Source organism: Cinclus cinclus, chromosome Z, assembly GCF_963662255.1.
Source record: "Cinclus cinclus chromosome Z, bCinCin1.1, whole genome shotgun sequence".
In the NCBI taxonomy this organism is placed as follows: domain Eukaryota; kingdom Metazoa; phylum Chordata; class Aves; order Passeriformes; family Cinclidae; genus Cinclus; species Cinclus cinclus.
In genome coordinates, this window is record NC_085084.1 from 59,911,280 (window position 1) to 59,938,693 (window position 27,414).

A 27,414-nucleotide genomic window follows, 5' to 3' on the forward strand; every position below is an offset into this window, starting at 1 on the left:
TTGTAAAAATATTGAGCCCTTCTGTGTCCCAGTCTGGTGGGTGTTTTCAAAGGATCTTGGAGTGCTTGTACAGTTTGTGCAAAGCTGTTTCTTTTAAATTTGTGAAGGTACATTGTTTTTCAGTTTATCAAAGAAATAAGCCTGAAGTGCCACCACTTACAAGCAGTTGCTCTTCAAAAGAGGTACCTATGGTTAAGACTTGTTTGTAGGAGAATGCATCATTCAATGAATACCACAAGCATCATATTTTTATAATTTATAACAGTGTTATTCTTGCTGTAGGTGTTCTAAGTGTAGTTGTCACCCTGCTTTCAAAGAGAAAGTTAAAAAAATAGCCTCAGCATGTAATTTAGTAATTCACATTAGAATTAGAAATGTATCTGCTGGGGAATGGTAAGCATTTAAGTAGCATGTTGGCAATTTAGATAGCATGGTCTTCTCTCAGTCTGGATGGTTTGCTGCAACACAGTGATTCCATGTACCTTGTCTGGGAATGATAAAAAGATAGATCCATTTGGAAATAAATGCAGTCAAGCATAAAAATTCTTGAACAGGCAGTCCAGCTTAAAGCAATCCAGAAAGCAATGCACACAAATTTCTTCTGCTTTTCCTGTAGCCTGCCATAATTGCAGAGTGTTTCAGTAAACTTGTTGTGTCTTAGAACAGTGTTTTTGGAGATGGATAGGGTGCTCTGCTGTGCTCAGCAGAGTGTCTGTGAAGGCAGCAGCTGTTCCGTGTTCCTTTTCAGGCTAGTGTCCAAAACTGGCACAAAAAAGTACATGAAAAAATGGACCAAATTTCTAGTACTATATAGTTATCTTATATTTTTCATTATTATTTCTATTATCTGTTTACACAACATCTACAGAAGATCTAATCGTTATGGTAAACAAGGTCCCTATTATGGACAAGTTTTGTCATCAGTCATCAGCTGTTTGAATGAAAGGGTGAAGAACAGACCATGAAGGGGACATGTGAGTGAGAAGTTTGTGGGCTGGGTGTCAGGGCCATTTAATCTCATGTCACAACATGGCTAGTTTTGATACCCAATTCACCTAGGACTGCACTATCCTGGGAGTGCAAATTCTGCTGCTTTAAACTTGTAGTGGAGGAAGAGGCTCTATGAAGCTGAATGGTTATGATCCTTCAGCCTGTTGAAACCTGTGGCTTCATCAGGGTTGAAGCATGGAAAATAGGCATGTACCTCATTAATATGTATAAATTATGAAAGGGTGGCTGTCGAGAGGATGGACCATGCTCTTATCAGTGGTGCCAGGCAACTGGACAAGAGGCAGTGGGGCAGAAACTGATGCAGAGGAATTTCCACCTGAACTTGAGGAAGAACTTTACTGTGTGGATGATTGTGCACCGGAACAGATTGCCTTCACTGGGGATACTCAAGGACCATCTGTGCACAATCCTGTGCCATGTGCTCTGGGCTGACTCTGCCTGAGCCGGGAGATTGGACTGGGTGACCATTGTGGTCCCTCCCAACCTGACCTATCCTGGGGTTCTGTGATTCTGTTTGCAAAAAAGGCATGCAGTGCAAGAAACTGTGTTATTCCTTCCCCTGCCCTGTACCCTCCCTGCCCTTCCCAGCTCTGATCCCCTCTGGGTGATGTAGTGTGGGTAGGCTGCCACAGTGTGCTGGAAAGGGAGATGGAATTTACCAAATAGTGCCATAACATTGGGTAGTGATGATGGACAGTGACTGCCTGCCTGGACCATTTGAAATCCACTGCGGAACAGTTTAAATCCCAAGCTGCTGTGTTACTTGTGGGAGACCTCTGTTTGCAAAATAAGAAAATAATGGGCCAGTTCCTTAAACCAGTTGCCAGAATCTCCCATCAGAAACATAGCAATAAGGAGGATTGTGAAAACAGGTGGAAGAGATTATCAGCTAAGAAATCAAGGATCTGGACTTGGTTCTTTGTTCTTCAGTGATCAGTTCATAAAAGATTTGGGAAAGGGAGAGGGAGAGAATATCAGTGTGGCAAAGATTTTCCAAGGATTCCTGTACAAACTTCCGTAAGAAAGATCCCAGTCTTTAGTAAAAAAAGAGAAATGATAAAATTAATGTCTGTGACAAGTCATCCTTCATGACCTATGAAGATGTTGACAGCCACAGTCTGCATTGCATCATTGTTGTGGGCAAATACAGTGTTACAGTTGGAGAGTACTTGGTGCTTGGCATCTTGTTGGTAATGTTTTCCTTTTAGTTGCCTTTAATTCATATTTCCTGAGTCTTGTTAAGTCTAATGCAGGGTAAAGCAGATAGTTTGACTAGGATCCTCTCTGTGGGAAGATATACTCTAATTAGTATGAACAATGAAATGAAGAAGGTAGGGAAGCCACGTGTGCCTGTGGATCACAGAGACCAGTGGGAAAGATCACCTAACCCTTTCTACACCATTTTATCTTGTCAGATGCTTTGATGTACTTTGGGAAAGGATTGCAGGCTCTGTTGGGCCTAGGGCGGTATCAAGCTGGGGGGAATCAATTTCATTGCTGATATCAGGGGAGACTCTTCCTGGAGCTAAGTGAACAGGATGTTTTTGGTAGAGCTTCTGTTCTGGCAGCTCTCATCCTACCTGTGTCCAAAAGTGACCCATTCCAGCTCTGTTTGTGGAATTATTAACCACATTTTCAATCCCGTATATGTCCCTTCTCCATCAGAGGAGGGGACGGTGGCTCAGAGTTGTCCACTTCTGCTCTGCCTGAGACAGAGAACTGCCATCTGTGGCTTAGCAGTGTTTGGGGAGAGGCAGCCCACCCACTTGGTACCACAATGCTGTTCACTGCGTGTGCGGGGAGGCAACGGTGCTCTTGCATGGAGTCTGTGGATGTGGTGACATTCCTTTGCTTCCTTCCGTCTTGCCTTGAGCCACAGGAATGGTCAGACAATAGACAATACACTGTACTATCTCTGAAAAACATTTAGATTTATGAATGCATTTTGGTAAGCATTGGTTGAAAGAATTTAATTACATTATTTATCAAAAATGTTAACCTTAGATAATATGGATAAACCCCCACAGCTGTTCTTTATCTTCACATCTGTACCTTGGTATATATAATGAAAAATATTTTTTTCAGTGGAAAGTAAGGTTAATATTTTCCAGCTAAAAGCACTATTTATCTCGTAAGCAGCCAGATCTCTGAGGTAGCTGCCTGGAAATGCCACTACTTTGGAAAGTAAGAGTGGCGGGTAAAAAGTGTGTTGAATCATCCTAAAAAGTACAAGAAACAAAATATTTTTAGTCAGAGACTGTAGTGCAAAGCCTTTCTTTGTGGCAAAGAACAGCACCACATCTTTCATGATTGCATAAAGGAGTTTTACAAATAAAAAAAAAGAAGAAGCCTTTCACAAGGCCCAAAAAGAGCAAGTAGTGTGAGTGATATTCAATTAACCCTCCAAAATCAGGGGTTAAGGTTGATAATTTATCTGCACTTTCAGACTGCGATTGACAAATTCCCATGCGAGATACTATTCAGGCAAGGTTGCAGTATGCCAGTGAAAAGCCAAAGACAAAAAAAGAGATGATAAACAGCAGGGATGCATGATCAGGGTTTTATCACTGCAGAAATTTAGTTGCTGGATTCTCTGAGAATTATGTAATAGGGCTGCTGTTGAAAAATTATTTAATCTTAATTGCTTATTTGTGTTAGAATGTTAAATGAATGTGGCTTGTTTAAGGCAGGGAGGACAGGCAATAACTGAGCAGTCAGGGCAAACATTTCTGCAGTGTACAGAGGTCATTCAGGAAAGTAAATGTCTTGGCATGTAAAATATTTTAATGCCATTAAATACATTGGCTGCATTTCCTCATGGTGAATGTTTTGTTCAGCTCTAGTTACCCCTACCTGGACTAAATGGAAGTCCAGGAAGACCAATGAGAGTGAGTTATTTTAGCTGAATCTGTAAGTGAAAAAAGCCAGATTTGCAGAAAAGATGCACAAGTAGAGATATCATAGAAGTAAGCAAAATTTACCATTTCTCATAATATAGAACAAAAGAATAATCAATGAAATTAAGGGTGAGAAATTTTAAAAGAGCTCTCTATATTTAAACTGCTCTTTGTCCATGGAACACTGCCATTTGTGCATATGTGAAATGAAAACTTTTATTCTGGTTGGCATTAAATATATCCAATGAGCCAGCCAGCACAGTTGTGTTGGGAGAATTGCTATGTAGAGGGGAAATCTTCTCTGCTGGAGCAGTTGGGAAGGCTTTCCTTGAAATGCTCTGTCCTTTTCTCAAACCATGGCCATGGTGGGAGGCAGGCAAGTGCCCTGGGTTGTGTGCAGGTGGGAAGGAGTACGTCAGTGCCTGCATTCCTGTATGCCCAGGGGATTTATCAGTGCAACTTGAACCTGACATTCCAGGGAGTGGAGATATTTTGAAGTGGATGATTAAAGCATGGATTTATATCCTCCCTGTATTTTCCATTGTCTGTTGTAATTCCCTGGGGCTGTTAATTATACATATAAATCAAACAAAGTCTCTCTGAGTGTCTAATATTTAAAGTGAAAGTCTAAGGCTTCCCGCGTCTGGGGTGAATTATTCTTTTCAGGCCTAACAAAGCTGGCAGAACTTCAGTTAAGGGAAGGGCAGAACAATGATGTGTTTCAACTGTGTTTTATGTAATTTGTGCATTTTATGAAGGGCTTGTATAATTATTTTATCCCTGAAAATATGATGGATATTTTTCTAATGGGTTTTGAATTAAATTTGCATTTGAATTGCGTTATTTTCTTCAACAAATACATTGTTATCTCTGACTGAAATGTGGATCAAAGAATCACTTGAAACATAATACAGAAGTAGCACTGCAGACCCTAGCAGCCTGAAAAATAATTGAAGTGAACTAAGGAATGTTAACAAGCTCAAATGTCATTATCTTCCAAAACCTGACATTGAAGCTGATCCACATTCCCTCTCCTCCTTTATGTGGAATACAAAACCACATACATTATGGGGTAACTAAAAGAAATGTTTGCTAGAGTTGGTTAAGAAACAGTAGACATACTATTTTTGTATTAGCTCTTGTGTAGCCACATATAAGTCTGTTTGAAAAAAATTTAGTTTGTGTAGCGTAAACATATTGGGGGAAGGGATAATGAGTTCCTACTGAATACTAATTGCCTGTGAGTTGTTCAGGGAGACTGTATAAGAATGGAAGATTTGTTGTAAATTAGTCACTAGCTGTATTGTGCATTGCAGTGAGGTTAGACCAGAGCTGTAAAGGTGCCAGGTCTACAAAATCCTGATGATTCACTGTCTAACTTGGTGACTGTGTTAAGGAGAAATTACTGTGCAGACTAAATATTATTGGAAAAAATGTGCCTCTAATGACACTGTAATCTTTCTTCATGACACTTAAGCTTTAAGCTCATTTGAGCTAGAAAGATGGGAGTGACAGATTTTGACTGGGTTATCACTGCTTTTCCAGCTGCAACATCCCAGGGTCTGCCAAAATTGTAAAACCTGAGAGGAGGGGTATTTCTCTGGAGTGATACAGAGCTCAGCAGATTGATTAGTGCTCATAGCTTGGTGTTCATCTTTGGCTTCTTTAGTTCCAGCATTTTGCCTGACCTTAAATTGAGATCATCTAACCCCCACTTTTAAAATGGAAACTAAGCTTTGCTATAGTTTATTTGCTGTTGAGAAGTATTTTCTCATTCCTTACCCGGCTCCTATTGTTTTCATTTGCATCAAAATGGAAAGGTGAGTTAATGATTCATTGGCACACAGTGACCTTTCAAATAGCTCTGGACCACGATGCAGCAGCTCAGCTCGAAGCTCTCATACTTTAACCTTCTTGCTTCTGCTTTAATATTTGCAGCCTGATCTGTCTACATGCCTGGACGCCTGAAGAGAGCAAACATTTACAGCTTCTCCCTCCCCTGTGTTTAGTGGGCAATTCGATCCTTCTTTGTCCATTCGTTTATTCCACATTACTCTTAGGCTTGCTATTGTGAACAACAAAGAGCATCTTTGGGAATCTGCTCTCTGTTGATTTAGCACAAAAATGGACTCAGACTCTGATTCACCTTTTAATTACTCTTGGCCTTCCTTACCTAAAATGAGGATTCGAAGAAGGGCATCCAAACCAGGTAGAAAAAGCTATCTTCTCTTAAATGATTCTTGCTTTACAGCTCTTCCTCCTTTTCATTTTCTGCTTCTGTGAAGGTGGCTCTATAAACAGCTTGTGTGAGGAAGATTTTCTTTCTATCAAAAGTCCACCTCACTGTTTTTTAGATAATGGAGTTTGAATTCTTTAAGTAAAAAGAAAGTATTTTTTCTCCAGATTATGTACTGTTCTTTGCAATTGTTTTTATTTCTTTACTCTCTTGAGGATTTTTTTTTTCCTTCTTGATGTATGTGTAGCCCTCACTGAACAACTCTGACACCCTGGAGCTGCATGGCAAGGCAGCAGCTGCAAAAGTTCTGCTGGTTGCTGTTGTTTTCATTTAGGGAGATTTTGGCAATTCAACTATGCCTCAACAGCTAACAGGTTTATATTTTTTTTTCAATTGTGAAAAAAATCATACCAGAATGAAGAGAAAAATCTTTTTCTGCAAAAGAAAATGTCTTTGCACAGTTAGACATTATCCTTGTTTGTGGAAAAATCTTTGGGAGGTAGGGATTATAAATGCTGTCAGTATGAGAAAGGGTGGTTTTAAGGAGGCTCAAAGACACTGACTGGTGAGTTTATGTAAGGAAGAATTATGATCAGAAGCTTTAATGAGGAAAGAAAAGTTTTTACTACATATAAAAGCAAAAGAATGAAGACAAGGAATGGCAAAAAAGATATGATTTCTGCTTTCTTTCATAGAATTGGGAATTTATTGTGTTTCAGAAGGAGAAAAAATGAAATCAGAGAAGTAAGATGCATTAGTGTCATTAAATTCAGCAAGCCAAGAAAATAATTTTTACACAGACTGAGACTTTGACCTAGTTTAGAGTAAGAAATGTGAACAGAACAGATGTTTTAATGTGCAAGACACTTCCTCAACTGTTTCCTTCTTTTCATGAGGAAATCCAGTATTTCCCAACTACACAGGAGTTTTTGCAGTCTGTGTGGATGCACATGCAATTTGCAGAGACTAAATGAGTTGCAAGTTGCACAGTATGTGTTTACTCCATCTCAAAAGAGGACTCATCTGTAAATGTTGGAGCTGTGTACCTGTATGTCATTCGCTTTTTTTTAGACAGACTTTTTAAAAATGCTCCACCAGTTGTAAAGCACTGGATACAGACATGGTGTTTGTATGTTACAGTTTTGTGCCTTGTTTTCCATCCCTGCTAGTAGTATACCGACACGTGTGGCTTGTACACACAGCTGACCTGGGGTCAGCCTATTGGTCAGCCCTCCAATACACAGGGTTGTTGGAGCAAGAAGGTGATTTTGGGTACCTGTGCATATTTCAGTGGTAAAGTTCAAGGGTTCTTTTGTGCTTGGGGAATTGTAATTCTGTGTGTTGATGTAGTGGGAGGAGTGCCTTTGCAAGGGGAGAGCAAGCTCGTGATCGAAGGTCATGATCTGTGTTTCTTTCTGCAAGTGATTGAACATGACCAGTTGATCCTGGCATGCAGGTGTGGGGCACCTAGCTCATGGCTGCATTTCTTTCCTAGTGGGATTCAGGTCTCAGTGAAAGAGACTTGAAGTGCCTGGCAGGAAACAGGGTTCTTCCAGCCACTCCACAAATCACGAAATCATGTAACCTGCTCCAGCTGTTCTGGACCATGAAATTTCAACTGCCACCCTTCCCCTCTGAAACATCAGGCTGTTGGTATCCTGACCTAGGGTTGCTCCTCTTGGGAGGCTGGGGAGCTGTGCAGAATGTCCCACTCTTTGGAATGGAGAGTCAAAGTTATCACACACCACTGCCCCCCTTGCACATCAGTGTCTTCACATTTTAAGGCCCAAAGTCAGTCTTCATCACTGCTCAGGAGCCTTTCAGAATGGGTATGCAGTCACTGAACAACTTGAGTCTGCCCGGAGCCAAGTGCAGACTTCCTTTGAGACATTCATTGCAGACTCTCCCCTCCTGCTGGAGCTGCTGGGCTTGGCATTTTAAAAGGGTAATGAGGCTATGCAGAGAATGTGAACATGATTCTGTCTTAGTGAGTGGTCTGGGGAGGGGATCTAGGGTTTTTTCCTTGCTGCAAGACTCCAAAGGTATTTATTATTTTATTTTCTTTTATGTGAAATTGTCACAAGGTACAGTCCTTACTCTCCACAGTCCTACCTGCTCAGAGACAGTGACTCTCTCAGCCTTTTTGGGAGCTTTAAAAACCATCAGGGGTGCTGTGTCTGATGAGTCTGTCCTACTACACTGGGAGCAGGGAGTTACACACTCAGCCCACTCATGCAGAGGTGTGAAGTGAAACCAAACATCCCATATCACAGGAAAATACTCTTTTTTTTGAGTACTGTTCTGTAAAATTAATTACTAACTTATTTCTGTTTGTTTATTCATTTGTTTAGTAGGTAAGGTGCCTTCTTCAAGGGAGGGAGTCAGGACTGTGAATCCCATGTTGAAAACAGATGCTTTCTTACAGCCCACATTTAGGTTACCAAGACCAAAGTCAGACTGACTAGTGCTTTTATTCTTAGTGGCTACTTTAGGACTATATCTTGAATATGTTGGCATTATTTTCCAGTATCTATATGCCTGATCTTCCCTGCTCAGTGTGTAGGTAACACAGTGCTTTTGTTTCCACTTTGTAAATTCAAGACAGTTAGATGTTCATCTATGACAACAGCACTTCAAAGCCTGCATCATTTACTGTCTATGAAAGGTTATTCTCGATTAATACCTCTTAATTTTGTTGTCATGAGTAATTGTGCTGTCTGAGTGAAGACCTAAGACACCTCAATTAAGGGTGCAGTTCTCCCCCTGAAATTGGTTGGATGGTTCATATCTACAGATGTGTGTGTTGTTTCAGTTGGACCCATGCTAGGAACTTCTTTCTTAAAATTCAGGTGGTCTGGGCAGTATATCTGCAGTCCTGCATGACCCATGTGCTTAGCTATCTGTATTTTTCACTGAGTTCCAATTATACATTAACCCCTGCTCAGACTGCTGGGGGTAAATGTGATGAGCTGTCTGGAAACTATTCCTTGTATCTAGAGAAGGGAATTTATAATTTCTTTCCTGGCTCTTGGCTTGCTCATGTTGATGTATTTAACTGCTCTTTTGCTGTGTGTTCTCCCATGAAAAAACAAGTTTTGATTTTTGTGAAAAACCCTGTCAGTGCTGTGTTCTTGACATTTTCTGACACAGGCCATTCAAGGCTATACATTTTCTTACACCAACATAAAACATATTTTTAAATACTGCTATGATGACAATGTGTGGGGTTTTTTTTTAAGATGTAGTATTTGTATAAGCTTTGTGGTTGGTAAAATATGCAGCCCTTGCTGTATAACTTTACAATGTTAGAGAAGATGTAGAAAACTTGTGCCTAGTTGCTCTTTGATCAAGGTCTTTTATTTTAACTTTGTTTGGAGATTATTCTTCCCAGCATGACATTTAAATAACATATAGATTTATCTTGACTGTTTATCAGGCAGATGGCAGAGAGCCACAGGCTCTTCTAAAGGAGGCATGTCTTTATTCTTTTTCTGTGAACCAAAGGGTTTTTGGCAGAAGGATTAGCTTATTGAGCTGTGCTTACTAGGTTGTTTCAGTAGCAAAGCCAATTCTCCTCTGTTCTATTCAAGTTCTTACTTTAGTTAGCATCTTGAAATCCATTTCCACTATGTTACAGAACCTGAACTCTTCTGGGGACACCTTTGCCAGTTTGGTCTGGCAGTCCTGTCTTTTCACAAATGATGCTAAATTTTTGCATCTACGATGTAAATAACCTTTTTGAATGCCTAGATTTTTGAGGCATTTTATTTGAAAATGGAAAGCCTTGCTTCACATTACTGCTGGTACCCAACACAGTGAGTTTTTACTGCTGCCATGTTAACCTGCAGGGAAAGATCTGCTGATAGTCCCTGTAAGACCAAGCCAGGCAGGCTGAAGGCAGTTAATGAAGCTGTAGGAATGAAGTGTGTGATTTGGACATTTGCAATGATTTTGTCACTTTTTAAACTATATGGGCCTTTGCGATGGAAATAAGTTACTAGCACAGTAAATGTGTAATTAATATTGCTCCCCCCACCCCCCCAGCAAGGCTTTAAACTTCTCATGTTACAAAGTTAGTTTGATGTTGTCATTCCTTGACATGCTTGAAATTGAGGGGGGGAGGGGGCAAAATGGAGTCATACTGCCATTGCACTCAATTATCTCAAAGGTCTTTTCCAACGTACATAATTCTATGATTTTATGAAGCCTGAAATAATTTGTTACAATTTAAAATCCCAATGAATATTTATTTAGTCATCTCACACTTACTAACAGACTAACTTGAACATCTCTGGGAAAGCATATGGCATTTAACAGGAATAATCAATAAAGGCTTCTGGACCAAAGATACTTCAGGTAGCATATTCTGCTGTAGTTTGTATTTGCAGCATCTTTCTCCAGAATTTGTTATGTAGGTTGTTACTCTTGTACAGAATTTTAAAATAATCTAACATTTTATTAGAAGAGGGGTTTGGGTTCTTTCTGGTTTGGGATGTGCAGTCCACTAAGTGACTGTGAAGACTCCCATATGACATCCCACTCTGAAGGGGAAGAGATAACCCAAGATGCTCAGAGGTGCTCATAGTCAAAATGAATGGCAAAAGAGAGTCCACAAAAGCTTGCAAAATTTTAGTAGTAAATTGCAACATGGCATAGAAATTGTTAGAAGGTAGTTCCTGATGTCCTCCTCACAACAGTGAGGTTTTGGTTAAAGAGGTGGATTAAAAGGTAAGAGAGAGAGAGGGAGGTGTATTAAAGCGGGAGAGAGAGAAAGAAAGGAAGATTACCAGTCCCAGCTTCAGTGTCAATCCAGATAGTGGGGTATCCAGGGTCCTGGGGCTCATGTACAGCCCAGCTTTGGAGGAGTATGTTTATTTGGATATATTTTTTTCACACCCTGGAGTTAAGTTTCTTGCTTCCCATACAAATGAATTATCATGCACAGTCCATTTTTTTTAGACCATTCTGGAGCTGGGTCAGAGGGCTTTGTTGGTCTTGGGTTGTCTTGACTCCTCCCCTACAGTCTATGCCTACTTCTTGACCTCATTCCTGCACTTGAGCTGTATGGTGTTGTGCTTATCTCCAGGATCTAGAAGAAGGACATTTGCCTCAGAAAAGTGCTGCCCTACCTCTTGAGCCACATCCTGTTCCTTCTCACAGTGTGTCATTACTGACAATGCTTGGCTGGCTCCACAGCTACCTGTCCATCGGTGTTTGAGATGTACACATCAGACTCCTTGATCTTTGAGGTTTCTGCACCCCAGCAGTGGGGACTATTGCTGAAGTAAAGAAACTGACTTCTTAGGCTCAGGTTTACACTGTGATGTGGGAATTCCTAATGCCTGGGCTTTTTTTGGGGGGTATGTGTCGAACCTTTGCCAGCCCAGTACTGGAGATGTACACCACCCTTGCCTGTTGTACCCCACAGGTTTATATACAAGAGGGAGTGCAGGCTGGGGAAAGTAATAAGCATACAAGAAGAAATGAAAAGTCTGACACTTAGTCTTTTGCCTGGTTGTTGGTTTAAGACCAACCCTTGGAAATTTTTATTTGCCAGAAGAAAGTACTGCCAATTTTGCCAGATCACATTTCCATATAATGTGAGCTGCCAGAGTTTGATGAGCTGCTGCAGAAAACAATGCTTTTATGTTATTTATAAACAAAGGCTTTGGGATCTTGTCAGACATAAGGAAATGGTTTGCAGCTTTAGCAGTTCTCGATATGACAGCCACTAAAATCATGTTAAAATTCTTGCAGGATGGAGAAATAAAATGAGATGGGTAAGGATATTTTAATGAGATATAAGGATGTTTTTATGAGATCCCACCAGGGCTGACAGGACTTGAAACCAAATATTCATAGTGTGCCATTTCTGAATGGGAATTTTTATCTTTCTCTTAATATATAGGTTACTGTTCTTAGGCTTTGAGATAGCATTTTAAAATTCTATGAAAGATGTGGTGAATCACTGCAGATTTGGCAGTGGTCTGGGACTTTTTTTTTTTTTGAAACAACAAATTCACCAGACCTTAACAAGTGTTGTTTCTAATCCAGTTGTATTTTTTCATCAGGAATTTTCTTGCAATCTAATGCCTATAAGCATCTTTGATAAACTTTGAGCAACCTGATCTAATGAAAGATGTCCCTGGGCATGGCAGGGGCTGGACTACATAACCTTTAAATATCTCTTTCAACCCAAACCATGCCTTATGGCTCTGTGACCTTCCAAAAGCAGTTATGTTGCTTTATTAATATAGTATGAGGAAAGTCTTTAGTGGTATCTTTTCCTTTACATCTCTGTAGAAAATAAATTTCTGATGCAACATATAAAAGATTTTAAAAATAATATTCAATAACAGATAAATTAAATTTATTGAATGGTCTGATTTTGTATATTTTGTTGGGTGGACTAGTTTCCTCTATCACACCATTCTTGCGCTACTGTGTCTCCATTCACTTCCAATGGCAATGCTTGACTTAGAGCATTTTAAGGAAAACTACATTATGACTGGGGTTTTTTTAGCCCGTTTTCACACAGTCTACAACAAACTTGTTTTATTAAATTTGTCTTGTTTTACCTTCAGAAGATAGCCCAGCTCATATGCTGGACTGGTATGTGGTCTTCATTCATATAGCTGGCTTTAAGAGAAGTGGTCTGCAAGACGGGATTTCTGCTGCTCAGAGGCATAAAATACACAGCCCATCCAGCTTTCTTTAATATTTTTAGTCATGGGTCTACTTTTGAAAACTAAACTCTGGACTTCTGTTAATGATTTCTGCTGAAATTGGTCAAAAGTAGATCAGATGCAGTATTCATCCTAAACATCCTGTTCATGGATCAAGCCTTGCTTGATTGCTGTCACTCTGTAAAGGCAGTATTAGTGGTATTTCATTTATATCCCTTTTACAGTTTTATTGGTTTTTTTTTTTATTTGGTTATTTGTATGTTTGTTTGGTTTTGTTTTAAAAATAGTAATCTGATTTCGTGGGTTAAGATTAGTATTTATGTGGCTGCCAGTGGGTAGAATGCTTTACGAGAATCATTGTTTGACTGCAATTAGCCAGTATTTCATTTATTTAATGTATCAGATATGAGGCATTTAATGTGTAGGCAGAATCATGCATGATTCTTCCCAGCCCATAAATCTTGTTCAGTGTTCTTCTGCAACCACAAATCTCTGCAAAGTTCTATCTTTGGTGGCAAATAGATTTTGCTAAGCAAGACACAGGAACATTTATTTTTTAGTTATATGAATGGTTCTGTGGTACCCTTGAGAGTCTTGTCAGCTATAGGCTTCCTGGAACATATAGCAAATACTGGGCAGTTATGAAATGAGCATGTTTTGGTGCCGTCGCACAAATATTACTCAAATTGTAATGCTAAGATTTGGTGCTTAATGCTTAACTTTGCCATTTTTATGGTAGCTTATGTACATGAGAAAGAAAATCTTAAAAATTTAATGACAATTTCCCCATACTTTTTATTTTCCAGAGCACAGACACTCTACCCTTGATGTTCTTAGGAAATTGAAGTCTCCCCCTACTTTCTTTGCTGCAACCAGGCTTTCTCCCATGCTGAGTGGAAGTGATGAAGTATATGCAAACTGCATGGTAGTAGATCAAGTAAGCTTATATTTGAATTTCTGGGTAATTTTTCTTCATCTTCTGTTATTTTATTGGCATGATAGTAGGATCTTCTGCATCTCTCAGCAGTTGTGTACTGTCGATTAATAAAATTCTAAATTAAAACCAGTAATATCTTACTCTTCTCAGCTATATTTTGTAACCTTTTTATGAGGTCTCTTTTAACAGATTCAGTCAGTTATAATAATTATTCTCTCTAGTCTGCATGAAGAACTCTAAGGCAGGTATTACTATCTCCTCTGTATGTTTGTGAAGTTAAATTATAAGCTCACAAAGAGACTTAGAGGCTCAACAAAAGCAACATGCTGGTAAAAAGGTGAAGTTGATATCCTACAGTTGTCATGGAACATTCTGATATTGGAGATCATGATTAGTATTCCCATTTCTGATTTGTAACCAACACTGGAGATGATCTAAAGTGTCCATACCAAATTATATTTTGTATCCCTGTGTTGAACCTGGAATCTATCCTCCCTGGTAACACTCAGAGACCATAATTCACTCCAGGGGCATGAGTCTGACTAGTCACAACATGGATGTGGTGGCTGGGTCTAGCTAAACAGGTGCCAGATTCTCATGGTGTATAGCTATTTTTCAGTGATGCTTTAAGTGATTTATTTCTTTGTAACCTGCTTTGGACTCTCCCTTGCCTGAAAGTTGGAATATAGGAGTAAGAAATTATCAAATAATGTTAGAAGACTGAGATTTTGCTAGAGGGATTTCCCCCCCTTTCTTTGCCTCCTGCCTGTCCCCTTCCCTGAAACACTTCACCCTCTGCATTCACTGCAGATCCAGTTCATGTGACAGCTGAGATGAAAGTTTAAGTCAGAGGCTATGTGTTCAAAATGCACTTAAGAGATGTAATACGTATTACAAATGAATGTAAGAGATGAATGTATGTAATAATGACCCATGAGTGAGCAGCTGCCAGGGGACTATAAAATGCAGTCTTTGAGCCCTTGAACAATATCAAGGCTGGAGGGATAGAGCTGCAGGACTGCATCTCCATTACAGATGGAGATGTTACACAAGTATATTGCTCAGGGGGCCTTTGTCTTGGATTGGTAACCTTTGCTCAGTATGTGACCACATTCTACTTTTTAAAATTGTTGACTGGGGCCAAATTCTCCTTTAAGCACCACTCAGCAGGAGCCAGAGTGGCTGCTGGAGAAAGTCCCTCTGGTGCTGAGGAGGAACACTGCCCAGACAGGAATATCTTTTCAGGGAGGAACAGCTGCATAAGACCTGGGAAAAGCATTTTACCTTCGTGCATGTCATGTGCACAGTACAACAGAAGTATTTCCAGACTTGCAAGTGCAGTATCTTTGAATGCAAATGTAAGCTGCTGTAAAAATGCCAGCAGTTCTTCCTGTCTTTACTAAAAGAAACATAATTAAGATGGAGGTGAAAGCACATCTGAAGAGGAACTGTAAAAGAGGAAGTCAGCAGTCAGAAAGACCAGGGCTTTGGAGATGCTTGCAATCCTTCCTTTGCTCTTGCTTTTATACAGGTGCTTTTTGGAGATTAAGTGTTTTAACTGGTAATGTGACTTTTCAGTATTGTTCAGTATCTAATTACATGACTGTTGCCTCTTGCTAAAAGACTAACAGTGAACTGTGTTTTAGTATCTTCTGGAGAGTCAACAGGGAATTCAAAGAATTATTTTGTGACTAGAGTCTAAATCCTGATCCCTGTACCTGAGAAAATAGAATTCCCAAATCCATTCCTGTCTTTGTGAAAAGGAGAGGTGTTTCAGTCCCTGAGTTGCTTAATGGCAAAGAATAAGAGTCCTTTCCCTTCCTCCCCTCAAGAAACTCTGTTCCAGGTCATATATATTTATCTCAAAGCTTAGGAAACTGAAACTGGTGCTGAAAAATTAAAAGCACATGATGTGTAGGCTGATTTTTTCCAAATTAAATTGCACAATGTTTGAATTCTCTTCCCTATGTCTCCCACACTAATGTATTATGAATGTTTTTTGCTCAACTCAAGGGTAGTTTTTAGTAAAATATATAAATATTGTATCAGTACATATAATAAAAGGTATAAATATGAATGAGAAATTCTGTAGACTTGGAAATACTAATTCATTGCTGCTATAATTAAGGAAAAAAAGTAATGCCAAGTCTAGCATCTCTTAGTCATGTAAATTGCCTTAAATTCATGTGGTGTAGAAAGTAATAGGAAAAAACCCCACAAAACATGTAGCTATAAATAAAATGGCAAGCTTCTCAGGTCCTTGTATCCTGACAATATGTCTTGTTGTTGCCTCTTACCAGCACTCACTTTTTACCAGCAGGCTGGAGACTTAAAGACTAACTACATTCATGGAGATGGTGTCAGCAGTGAATTGTGTCTGAATACCACCAACTCAATCCTGATGGCTAAGAGCTCTTCATCTCCCTCCCTTGAGGAGAATGATCAGTTTATGGATCTCTCAAATGAAGAAAGTCAAAGGCCAGTAAAAAAAGAAGAAAATGCAGGATTAAGACATAGCATTTCACCTTCTCATCTGTATGTAGCAGATTCATATCTTCCATTCAAGAGCCATGGATTCATGAAGGATCGGGGCCAAATTTATGCTGACATGAAAAGAAGAAGGTATGAAATTGACTTGATGCTATGGCCTTAATAAGGAATATTTATAGCCACCTTTTGTTTAAAAAGGTGAAGAAGAATCTGAAATGATAAATAGTATTACTGGGGTGAAATCTCTGTTTTTCATCCCTAGTATTTATTGCCCTAATAATCTGATTTCATAAAATATCTGTGAAGACATTTTTAACACATCAAAATGTCTTCTCATTAAATGGATACTTCTATACCTTTATTTCTTGTATGCAAATACTCTTTACAAAATAAAAAAAAAAAAAGAATCAGCTCTTCAGTGTCACTGCCATTGGGGCATTTTTGAAAGATAACAGAATTTCACTGTGGTTCTCCTCAGTTATATTTTCCATTAAGAAATTAGTCAAAAATCTGTTGAAGTCTCTGGGAATCTTTCAGGTCTTTAAATATTATTTATTTATTGTTCCTGATTGTGTAGGTATTTATCTTAAAAGATGTAATGCAGAGTTTACCTGCTGTTTATGACATGTTCAGATTGTTTTCTTCTCCATTGCTGGTACACAAGGTTTGCTGCCATTTATCTGAAGACCCTCCTCCAAATAGTTTCAGAAATGCAGAAAGCTTTGAAGATAGAACTGTAGTTTTGCTCATTAAAATTAGATTTTTAACAAATAATTTAAAAATTAAACAATTTAACAATAAATTTTCTTGCTGAAAAGGTTTTATTGGTTCTTTGAATAGATGAGACTCCTCCTTATGCAGGAGGAAATCTGAATCTTGCTCCCACCTTTGAAGGGTATTAGGATTATCTAGAGGTAGAACATCAGATCTCTGTAAAAACTGTAAGGAAGAGAAGGGTCAGCCAGTTATTATTTAAAGTGGGCAATAAAATTTTCCCTATCTTATTTTTAATATCTTATGCAAGTGTGAAGTCTCACTTGGAGGAAGTATATAATAAATGGAGATATTATAATAAGGAGATAATATAATAAATGTCAGACAGAGTTTTTCTTTCACAACCCTTTTTTTTGGTGTTGTTTTTTTGGTGGTGTTTTTGTTTTTTTGGTTTTTTTTTTGTGGGGGGGAGGGTTTTGTTTGTTTGTTTTCTTGCTAACTATAGTGGTGTCATGTAGAATGCTGTGCCTCTAGTCAGATTATCCTATATAAATTTTAGATAGTCCCACCTTTTTAAGATCTTGGTTAGATACCTAAATGAGAACTTTGAGAGTGTATATAAATTTTCAGAGATATGTGATTTGCCTTAATATGTCATATGACATATGTAAGTGATCCAAATATTACACAGCAAATAAGACTAGTAGTATGTAATTCTATTTTTAAAGCAGGTTTTTATGTCAGAAAAGTTCCCTGGAGAAGTTACAACAATAAGTAATGGCTACTTGTCTGCTGACATAGACATGCATTATTTTTCCAATTTTAACATATGACAGTAACTGATAATGCATTAATATACTTGTTTCTTAGATACCATGTGGGCTGTTATTCAGAAACATTGCAAAATGTTGGCTCTAGAATTATAATAAGGAAGTAGTTTCAGACAGTAGCGATAGATTTGTGCTTCTAAAAAGTACTGGTGTGTGAAGGAATTTTTATGCTATTATCCCTGGTAGGAATTCTGGCTATTTAGAAATACCACACATAATTTAAAGTTTTATGTTGTAAGGCTGGAATGTTATTGCAAGCAGTCAACCATTCCTTCCAGTCACTCTGATGAAGAGACCATGAACTTGCTCTTGCAAGTAACAGGACTCATCCTGGGAAACTCTAATACCTCTGAGCAACCTTAGTGCATTCTCCTATTTGGGAACCTTTGCCAATATAATAGGCTCTATGTATTTGACATATTGATTTAGCCAGAGATTTTTCAGTCTGCTTGTGGTCTTCTATGTTTTTAAATGTTTATCTTTTGAGCTGAACCTCATAAATTGTCTCAGGACTCTCCTTAATCTCTTCTTGGTGTTCTTCTCTTCCATCTTCTGTCATGAAGTCACAAGTTGTAGATAAAAATGTCTGCGAACAGCCATGTCATATCTTTCAAATACACACACATAATAAATCTATACCCACATATCTTGATACTGAAATCTGAGGTAGTTCAGTCAGTTACGCTTATTGTATCAGTTATTATCTTCTTTGAAACAAGACAGGTTTATGTGTGGGACAAAAAAAAAATCTCATTTTTCGGGGATACTGAACATGTGTCTAAAAGTCATGATCCAGAGGTGGCTGGTTGTGGTGGGAGTGTGCAGATCATGGGTCATGCAGATATCTGCTGCAGATCCATGAGACTGTGTCAGAGTGGTCCTGGACAGAGAAACTGAGTACCTTGACCAGGTGACAGAAACCCAAGAGAGGCCTCAGTGCATGGTTCACCTAACATAATCATGGTGGTTTGGGCTGCCGTTGTTTGGAGGATTCAGCTCTATCTTTGCTTGCTGCATTAAGGCTGAAGTAAATTGCTATGAGGAATTCAGGGAAATTAAAGACTTTGTTGTCTTCTTCAGTTCAAGTCTCGATGACCTCGAAGTAGACAACGGAAGTGGAGGTATGTCGGACAGATCCCATGTTCACTACCCTCCCCTCAGCTCTTCAGAGGCCATGGCTTCTAGCAGAGATGGATTGGACTTGCCTACCAGACTGCAGCCCAAGGTACTTGATCCTACCTTGGTTTGAACTGTTTTCTTTTTAAGTAAATCACTGAAACTATGCAAGAAACATCTGAACCTGAAGAGGAAAGATAAATTCCCAGTTGGCAGTGCTAGTCCTTTCACAGGCCACTCACACTGAGTTGTAAGGCTGGAGCAAACTGAGTGTGGCAGGGCTGGACAGCAGCCATGGAAAGAAGTGTCCATCAGAGATTTGCCTCAGCTTTAAAAAATACACCATTTACCAGAAGTGTTTCATCAGGTTCAGTGAACTGGCATTTTTAAACCAAAATATATTCAGTGAGAAGATGTTTAACCAGCTCTAGTTATGTGAAAGAGTAATGCTTTGTAAAGTATAAAACTGGCCTGCTACCTCTTTTAAAACAATTTCTAAACTGTTTTGAACTAAAAACTCAGGGAATTCAGTTGGGATGTCCACTGATTGATGTAAATCTCTTCATTATGGTTTTCTGAAGTATCCTGTCTACATCAGTTTTCGTTAGACCATGGTGCCATTTCTGAGATATTCAGACACATACATAGATTTATTTCTTGTTTGCAGAGATTCTTTATGATTTTTTAGATGCACTTGTTGCCATTGTAGAACTTTATCTGATCTTCACCAGATGATTACATGAAGGGAGGAAAGAGTTCAGCGAAACATGAATTCTGGTAGGGCTACTTTAAAAAAACAATAAGGTAAACACTTTACAGGAGTTTTAGGAATAGTCTCCATTGAAGTGTAAATGATGTATCAAAAATTAGGGGGTTTTCTTTCAAGTGTTACTGTTGAGATATTTGGTAACTGGAAGACATTTTCAAATATAATGATGATAAAAATCAAAAAACAACATAGAGAAAAGAGAAAGAGGTCAACTCCTTTCTTTGTAAACTGTCCTAGCAGTAATTACCAAGGCATGGACAAGATCTCCATGGAATGTTCTAGAAGTATTAAAGTACTAAGACTATTGCCTTCCTTGGTAAAAGAAGATTGCTTGGTCATCAGAAATAATGGCCAACAATACTGTGTAGATGTTGCCTGTTGCCAAATTGGAGAAGTATGTAAGCTTTCTTTTAGTCTCTTAGTCTAACTTGCACCCACAACTTATTTCCAGAGGTATACAAAAATTTATCATGGTGGAAGTATGACAGACTTCCTAAGAATTCACATTAAGCTGTCAAAAAGTTGATTTGGAGCCAAGAAAATTTATGCGAGTCATCAGCTGTTCCTGATGTTTTTCAAAGTGACACAAAGTTTCATTTGCTGCAATTTCTCCCAGGAATGCACAGTGTTCGGCATTCGGTCACGCTCCTATTCCTGCTCCTCACCCAAAGGTTTGGTAGGAAGACCTCGCATTCCTCAGAACTTAGCAGTTTCGAAGGATTCAAATGGAGGTCAGTTCTCTGGCTTTGTGTTACTCAATACCTGCTTGCTTCAGTCCCAGTGCTGATGACATTACTTTACAGAGCTCACCAGTGTGTATGTTTGGTAGCCTTCAGGTAGCCCTACCTTCATCCCTCAATTTTGTCCCATCTACAGACCTGTCATGCCTCTGCCATGCCTCCATCATGCCTGTGATACAGCCACTGATCTTGAGAGGGCACAAAAAAGAATGCAGGCAAGGGCAGTAATCCTCTTTTTGGGAGATCCTACTCCTAGCCTCCTGCTAAGCATCTGGCAGAGGCCAGGAGGAAGCTCAGGATGACACAGAAGGGGCATCAAAGTGGACCAATGGTTCCAGCTTCCCACAGATCCTAGGGAATCTCTGAAACACAAGGTGGGCTGTGGTATGTCTACAGGCTGGGAAGCAAAACCCACCCACTTCATCAAGTGGAGTCAGATGTTTCTGCAGGAAGCTTGTAATTTGTAATGACTTGTTTGTGACATGCTTTATTTCTAGACACATAATTTCATATTTAGAAGACAATACACACTTTTCTCAGTGAGGGTATGGGTTATATTTGAAAACCATGCAAAGTGTGAAGTACATATACTGCACTTTTCAAACAGCTCACATCACTTTAAAAGCACCTGCATTTCAAGAGACTTGACCTCTGTCTCTGTAAGCCTGTCCATTGCCATACTCCCAGATTGTTTCTCACTCCAGTATATTTTCAGTTTTTCACTAGCCCAAAACAAGGGACAGGACATGTAAGCCACAGTGAACAAGATGGATTGGGCACCCAAGAGAAGTTGTGGATAATCTGAAGCTGTATCATTGGAAGTGTTCAAGGCCAGATTTCAAGGGGCTTTGAGCAACCTTGTCTAGTGGTGTTATCTCTGCCCATGGCAGTGGGGGTTGGAATGAGATAGAATAATGGAATTAAGGTGGAAAATTACTCCAAGATCATTGAGTCCAGCCTTTGACTGAATACCATCACGTAAACTAAACCACAGCCCTAAATACATCCGGCTGTTCCTTGAACACTTCAGGTGACTCTACCACCAACCTGGGGGGCCCATTCCAATGCTTGACTACCCATTCAATGAGGAAATTCTTCCTGACATCCAACCTGAACTTCCCTTGGAGCAGTTTGAGGCTGTTTTCTCGTGTTCTTGTTGACTGAGAAGAGGCCAACCCCCACATGGCTGCACACTCCTTTCAATCCCCCTGAGCTCCAAGCTAAAAAACCCCTGCTTCCTCAGCCACTCCTCATAGGACTTGCTCTCTAGACCCTTCACCAGCTCTGTTGTCCTTCTCTGGGTATGCTCCAGCACTTCAGTGTCCTTGGAGTGAGGGCCCTAAAACTGGACACAGGATTTGATGTGTGGCCTCACCCATTCTGAGTACAAGGGGACAATCCCTGCCCTGCTCCTGCTGCCCACACTATTGCTGATCCAGCCCAGGATGCCATTGGCCTTCTTGGCCACCTGGGCACACCCTGGCTCATCTTCAGCTGCTGTCACCAGCACCCCCAGGTCCTTTCCAGCCACTCTATCCCAGCTTGTGACAGTGCCTGGGGTTGTTGTGACCCAAGGGCAGGACCCAGCACTGGGGCTTGTTGAATCTCCCACCACTGGCCCTGGGCCATGATCCAGCCTGTCCAGATCCCTCTGCAGAGCCTTCCTGCCCTCCAGCAGATCAGCACTCCAACCCAGCTTGGTGTCATCTGTGAGCTGACTGAGGGTGCATTCAATGTCCTCATTCAGATCAGTTTTAAAGATGAAAACACAACTGGCCTTAATACTGCCCCTGAGGACCAGCATTGGTGACAGACTGAAAACTGGAGGTTTTCATTCACTGCCACTCTCTGGGCCCAGCCATTCAGACAGTTTTTTAACTAGCAGAATGAACCTCTCCAAGCAATAAACTGCCAGCTTCTTCAGGAGATGCTGACTGGGCTTGATGCCCTGGTTGCCCTGTATGTGCTGATCAAGATGATGATGAAGATACTCTATTCCATAACCTTCCCCAGCATTGAGGTCACCAAGGTCAGGCTGACAGGCCATTGTTCCTTCTTCTGACCCTTCATGTAGGTGGGCATCACGCTTGCAAATCTCCAGTTATCTGGGGTGTCCCTGGTTAAACTAGAATGTATAATTGATGCAGAGTGGCTTAGCAAGCTCTTCTGCCAGCTGCCTCAGTACTCAAGTGATCTTTGAGATCCTTTCCAACCCTAACCATTCTGATTCTTTGACATTCAATATGACATTCATATGTAAACATACAAAAATGTGGAAATACTATCATTAACTTTGAAAGTGTTAAACAACTTCAAAAATTGTTGTGAGGATGAGAGATACAATGTCTCCAGGCTTCTTTTTTCCTAAGAAACTGAATTAAACAGTGCAGCAAATAACTTCTTTGATGTTGCTCGAATTCACTGTAAGATTTCATGTCCCCTTGTAAGGAGGAGTAAACATTGCAGCCTGCAGCATGCTGCTTGTTGTATTTTATTCCATCTCCTAAAGTATTTGTAAGCATTTATATTCCACACATCAGGTGAGAAGTCTTTGAAAAAATAAGGCAGAAGAAAAAGCTAGAAGTATGTCACAGAATTAAAACACAACAGAAACTAAAGCCCTGTGTCATGATTAAAGTTAAAATGGAATTCCTCTGACACCACAGCTTGTTGTCCTGGTGTCACAACCCCTTAAGTTTCACCCAGACACCATTACCTGGCCTGGCTTGATGTGGGCTTGGGTGCATTTCCTTTTTATTCTTTCTCCCATTCTGGGGCAGTCACCGTTGGACCTTTACATATCTTGTGTAAAAGGCAGAAACCCATTCTTTTTTAGACTTTAGAAGCAGGGTGTTCTAGGCCTGCACCACAGATGGGGTGTAGTGCTGGGAGGGAGCATTAGTGGTGGTCTGCTGAGCTTCCTGCTGGCATACCCTTCCACCAGCACCTCCTGCAACGTGCCTCTTTTTGCCAGCATTTTGCAAGGATAGGAGCATCTAACACAGCACTTAGCAGCTGGCAGCGGTGATTATTTTGTGAGGTAGGCACACCTGTGCTTGCTTTGAGCAGTTTTATCCGGATCTAGCCCAGGTGCTCAGTCCGAGAAGCTGGCTCAGATAGTTCATCTCGATCTCTGTGGACTGTAGTGGGATTATGTCTGGGCCTGTGTGGGAGTCTGCACATGGAAAACCTGCCCCTTCACCTCTGCCCAGCTGCCAACACTTTGGACATCTTGCTCATGGCTTAGCTGTGCAAGAAGGAGGTGCAGCTAGCCTTGCACACTGCAACAAAATCTAAGCCAGAGCAGATGAATTCAGGATGACAACAGGATGGGTTTTTTCACACAAAATATGAGAAAAAGAGAGGCAAAACACCATCCTTTTCTTGTGGAAACTAAAATATGCTCAGATTTAAAACATACTACCTGCTTTTATTTGAGCAGGTATTACCAGGCTGTAGCAGTAAAGGATTTGTATCTGCTCTGTAGATGTTATGCTCACGAGCAGTGGTCCATTCCTGCTCTAGATCATTACAGTGTCTCTATGTCAGTGTCTCAGCTCCACAGTTCTGTTTTACATGAGATTGTCTTCCTCTCCCATGGATACATGGCTTTGGTTTCTTACAGAATCATCCTGTGGCACAGGTTCTGCCTAACAACTAACTGAAATGCCCTTTTTGTTTTGCTGCCTCTTTGGTAAATATTCTAGCTCTTGCTAACCTGATTTCCACATTTGTCTGAAGAGATGCTGGTTCAACAAAGGGTGTTTTAGCCTGTATCTAACTTCAAAGAAAGCAGTCTGGTGCTTTGACTTTGGCAAACACTTACCTTTCTGGGCCATACCTGTGGTAGGTTTGCTAAAAATGTCTGCAAAAGGGAGTGGCTTTTAATTTGAAAATGGTAGTGTTCTCTATAGTTTTGGGCTTACTTTCTTCTGAAACAACCCAATTGCATTATTTATATTTTATTTTGCTTTTCAGAGAGTTTATGAGGAGTATCTCCTTTAGTCATCTGTTTATAGGATCACAGAATTGCGGAAGATACAAATTTTTGGCACATTAAACATGTTGGGCAGTACTTAGAGTAGTGCTATTCCACTTTATGTAGAAGGATTTAATTTTTTTTAATAGATGAAGCTGCATAAGATGTGTAACTGCAAATTAGAAGAATGTCATTAAGATATTTTACAGCAAATTATGCAAAAAGCAAAATGAAGGGTGAGTCCTTCAAGTCTGTGTTGTTAGGAAAAACAAAATAAATAATTTTTGTTATTCTTAAAAACAGGCTATTTGCAGAGACTGGCATTCAGTGATACCCTTCTCAGTTCTGGCAGATCCTGTCAACTAAAAGCTTAGTAGGAAGTGGCCTTAACCTAGAAAAAGCTGTTTCTAATGTATGTTTTTGCCTCTCCAATTTTCAAACGACCTTGCAAACCCTTAAGGGTAAACTTACTGCTTGGTGTAGGTGGCATGTTTCCAATAAACCTGATGACCAGCCTTGCAATGTGAGTGCCCTGTGGCTGTTTGTGTCTTGCAGAGCGAGCATACAGCCTGCCTGAGCAGTCCCGGGAGCAAAGGTACGGGTGCGTGTCACGGAGAGCTGGGAGCAGATCTGTGCAAGAATGCCATCTAGGGAGCCGGATGGGGAAGAGACCTTCTACCCAGGCTTTGAGCAGCTCTGTAGAGACCCATGGCTTCTGTGAACCCATAACTAAACCGTATGCCAAGCTCAAGCCAGCTCTCACCACACACATCCTGCAGCAGGGATTTACTGTGGGACATGCAAAGTAGGGCTCCTGCCTGCTGCTGGGGCTTCTGCCCACTGTAGGAATGTCCAAACCACTGCAGTAAAAGCAGGGGAGCTTTTGAGACCAACTGTGATCTCAGCAAGCTTGTTATACATTGCACAAGCAGAGCGCTTGTTGGCAAGTGTTACTTCTTTTTATATAGGGATAGCAATCCTTTCCATAATGTGGTAAACCCACAACAAAGCATGTCACTGTAAATGTTAGATGAAACAAGCACTGTCCAGATTTTGCTGTATGTTAATTAAAGGGGTGTTGCCACTGGAATAAGGCACGTTTTTTTACTGGTCTCTATTTTAGGATTCAGGAAGAGGAATGGAATAAATATGTTGTACCCTCAAAAAATGAGTCTGAAAAATATAACTTGAGTCGGACTTTCAGCTTTCTGATGAATAGGATGACCAGCACACGGAATAAATGCAAGGTGATTTGGGATTTATGTCCACATCATTATGTGTTTTTATGTCACTGTAATTAAATGAATTATAGATGGAAGCTAAATTTTTTTGTAAAGATAAATTGTTTATTGCAAAAGCAGAAAAAATCATAGGAAGATGATTTTCACTTTCTTTTTTAATTTAATTTAAAACTTATTCAGGTTAGCCTGAAATGGCCTTTGTATTAAAAACCAGCTTTCATTTGATGTCATTAGGAATGATGTTTGGTGATTTAGCCTACATTTAAGTGTACGAATTACATTAAGGAAATATTTTCTTGGTTAAATAAAATTAAGATATATGGGCCCATTCTTGAAATTGCTCTCAAAAAGTAATTGAGTGTGTAAACTTCTGCATTAGGGTGTAATTAGTTGAATTTGCCTCATTTGAAGTTAATGGGACTTCTTGCATAAGTAAACACTACTTAATGTTAAAGAGTTTGAGATTTGAGATTTGAGACCTGCACATTCAAACAGGCCCACTATGGAAGGCAGATTACAACATTGTAGTTTAATTATAACACATTTTAATTTTAAACGAATGGCATCAATTAGCAGCTTGAAAGACAGGTTTGGTCTACAGGCTCTTTCCAGGTGGCCTTTTGATGGCTTTCCAGGCTCCCTAGTGTGCCGTCCTGTGCCCCAGGACATCCTAATGTGCATGGATGTGAAGGTGTTTGAGGTGGTACCTTCAAGAGTGTCAGAAGTGACCATGAACATGTATGTCTGCACCAGGTCATGCAGCCTGTCTCTGTGTGTTCTCCTAAAGAATAACAGTCAGTACCTACAAATATAAGCTATATCTACAGTTGTGCCAACAAGGGTACTAAAAAGCTAGGCAGAATTTATTAAATTTTTGACCAGTCATTCAAAATAGGTTGTTTCTAATGTCTTCTAAAACCTAAAGACAGCTTGTCTAATTTGCGTAACTGCACCTTTATCTGCAAAGGAATGAGCTGTATACATGTAGAGGATGTAGACACTGATAGCAGTGTATGCAATAATAAACAACACTTGTTAAATTTTGTTTCCTGTCCCTCCCCTTTTTGTAGATTTCTAAACGTATTTCTGCCTGTCTTCTTTGATAATGCTTCCAGGCCTAGCTGTCAGTAAAAACAATGCCTATATGATTTTAGGGCTTCACTAATATTGAGTGTAAGACTACAGTATGCTGTTGCAAGTTTTCCAGGACATGGATTAAATATTCTAGAATAATTTGGTTTTATAAAGGAATATTTTATTGTTTTTAAGATTGAATAACTTTATCTTAATTGTTTGTTTGCTTTTTTTCCTGCCTCTGTTTTTGGGGATGAAGACAAAAAATAAAGATACCAAAGATAAGGAGAAACCAACCAGGCACAATTTTACAAATGGGACTTTCCCAGGAGTTATCCCATGTATGGTCTGTGAAAAGGCCCTCCTAGGAAAGGAGTCACTGCAGTGTTCTTGTAAGTAGCTGCTGGCTTTTATATGTGAATTTCCAGTGCTCTGAATACAGTTCTGACATCCTGGTTCAGTATCGTTGAAACTTTGTCTACATTTGGGTGTACCTGCTTTATATAATGAGCTGAGATTGATAAGGGAGAGGGAGGAAGGACAGTATGTAACAGATTCAGAAAGGACCTCATCCATCGCCTAGCCCTAGCACATTAGGCAGAAACTTCCTTCTAGCCTGATCTGTACATCAAAGTATCCTGAGGATTACTTCAGTAAGTGAACCCAAAAAAGGGAAAACTGAAGCCTCGGACTA

At 39.8% G+C, this 27,414-nt stretch overlaps 1 protein-coding gene across 1 annotated transcript in view; it reads left to right on the forward strand.

Moving 5' to 3' along the window:
• ARHGEF28 (Rho guanine nucleotide exchange factor 28) overlaps positions 1–27,414 on the forward strand; it is a 105,818-nt gene that overhangs the window by 30,050 nt on the left and 48,354 nt on the right. The window contains 7 exon segments of the mRNA XM_062513955.1: positions 13,637–13,767; positions 16,088–16,389; positions 18,882–19,026; positions 20,303–20,417; positions 24,961–25,039; positions 25,529–25,652; positions 26,980–27,112. Coding sequence (XP_062369939.1) covers positions 13,637–13,767; positions 16,088–16,389; positions 18,882–19,026; positions 20,303–20,417; positions 24,961–25,039; positions 25,529–25,652; positions 26,980–27,112 — 1,029 coding nt within the window.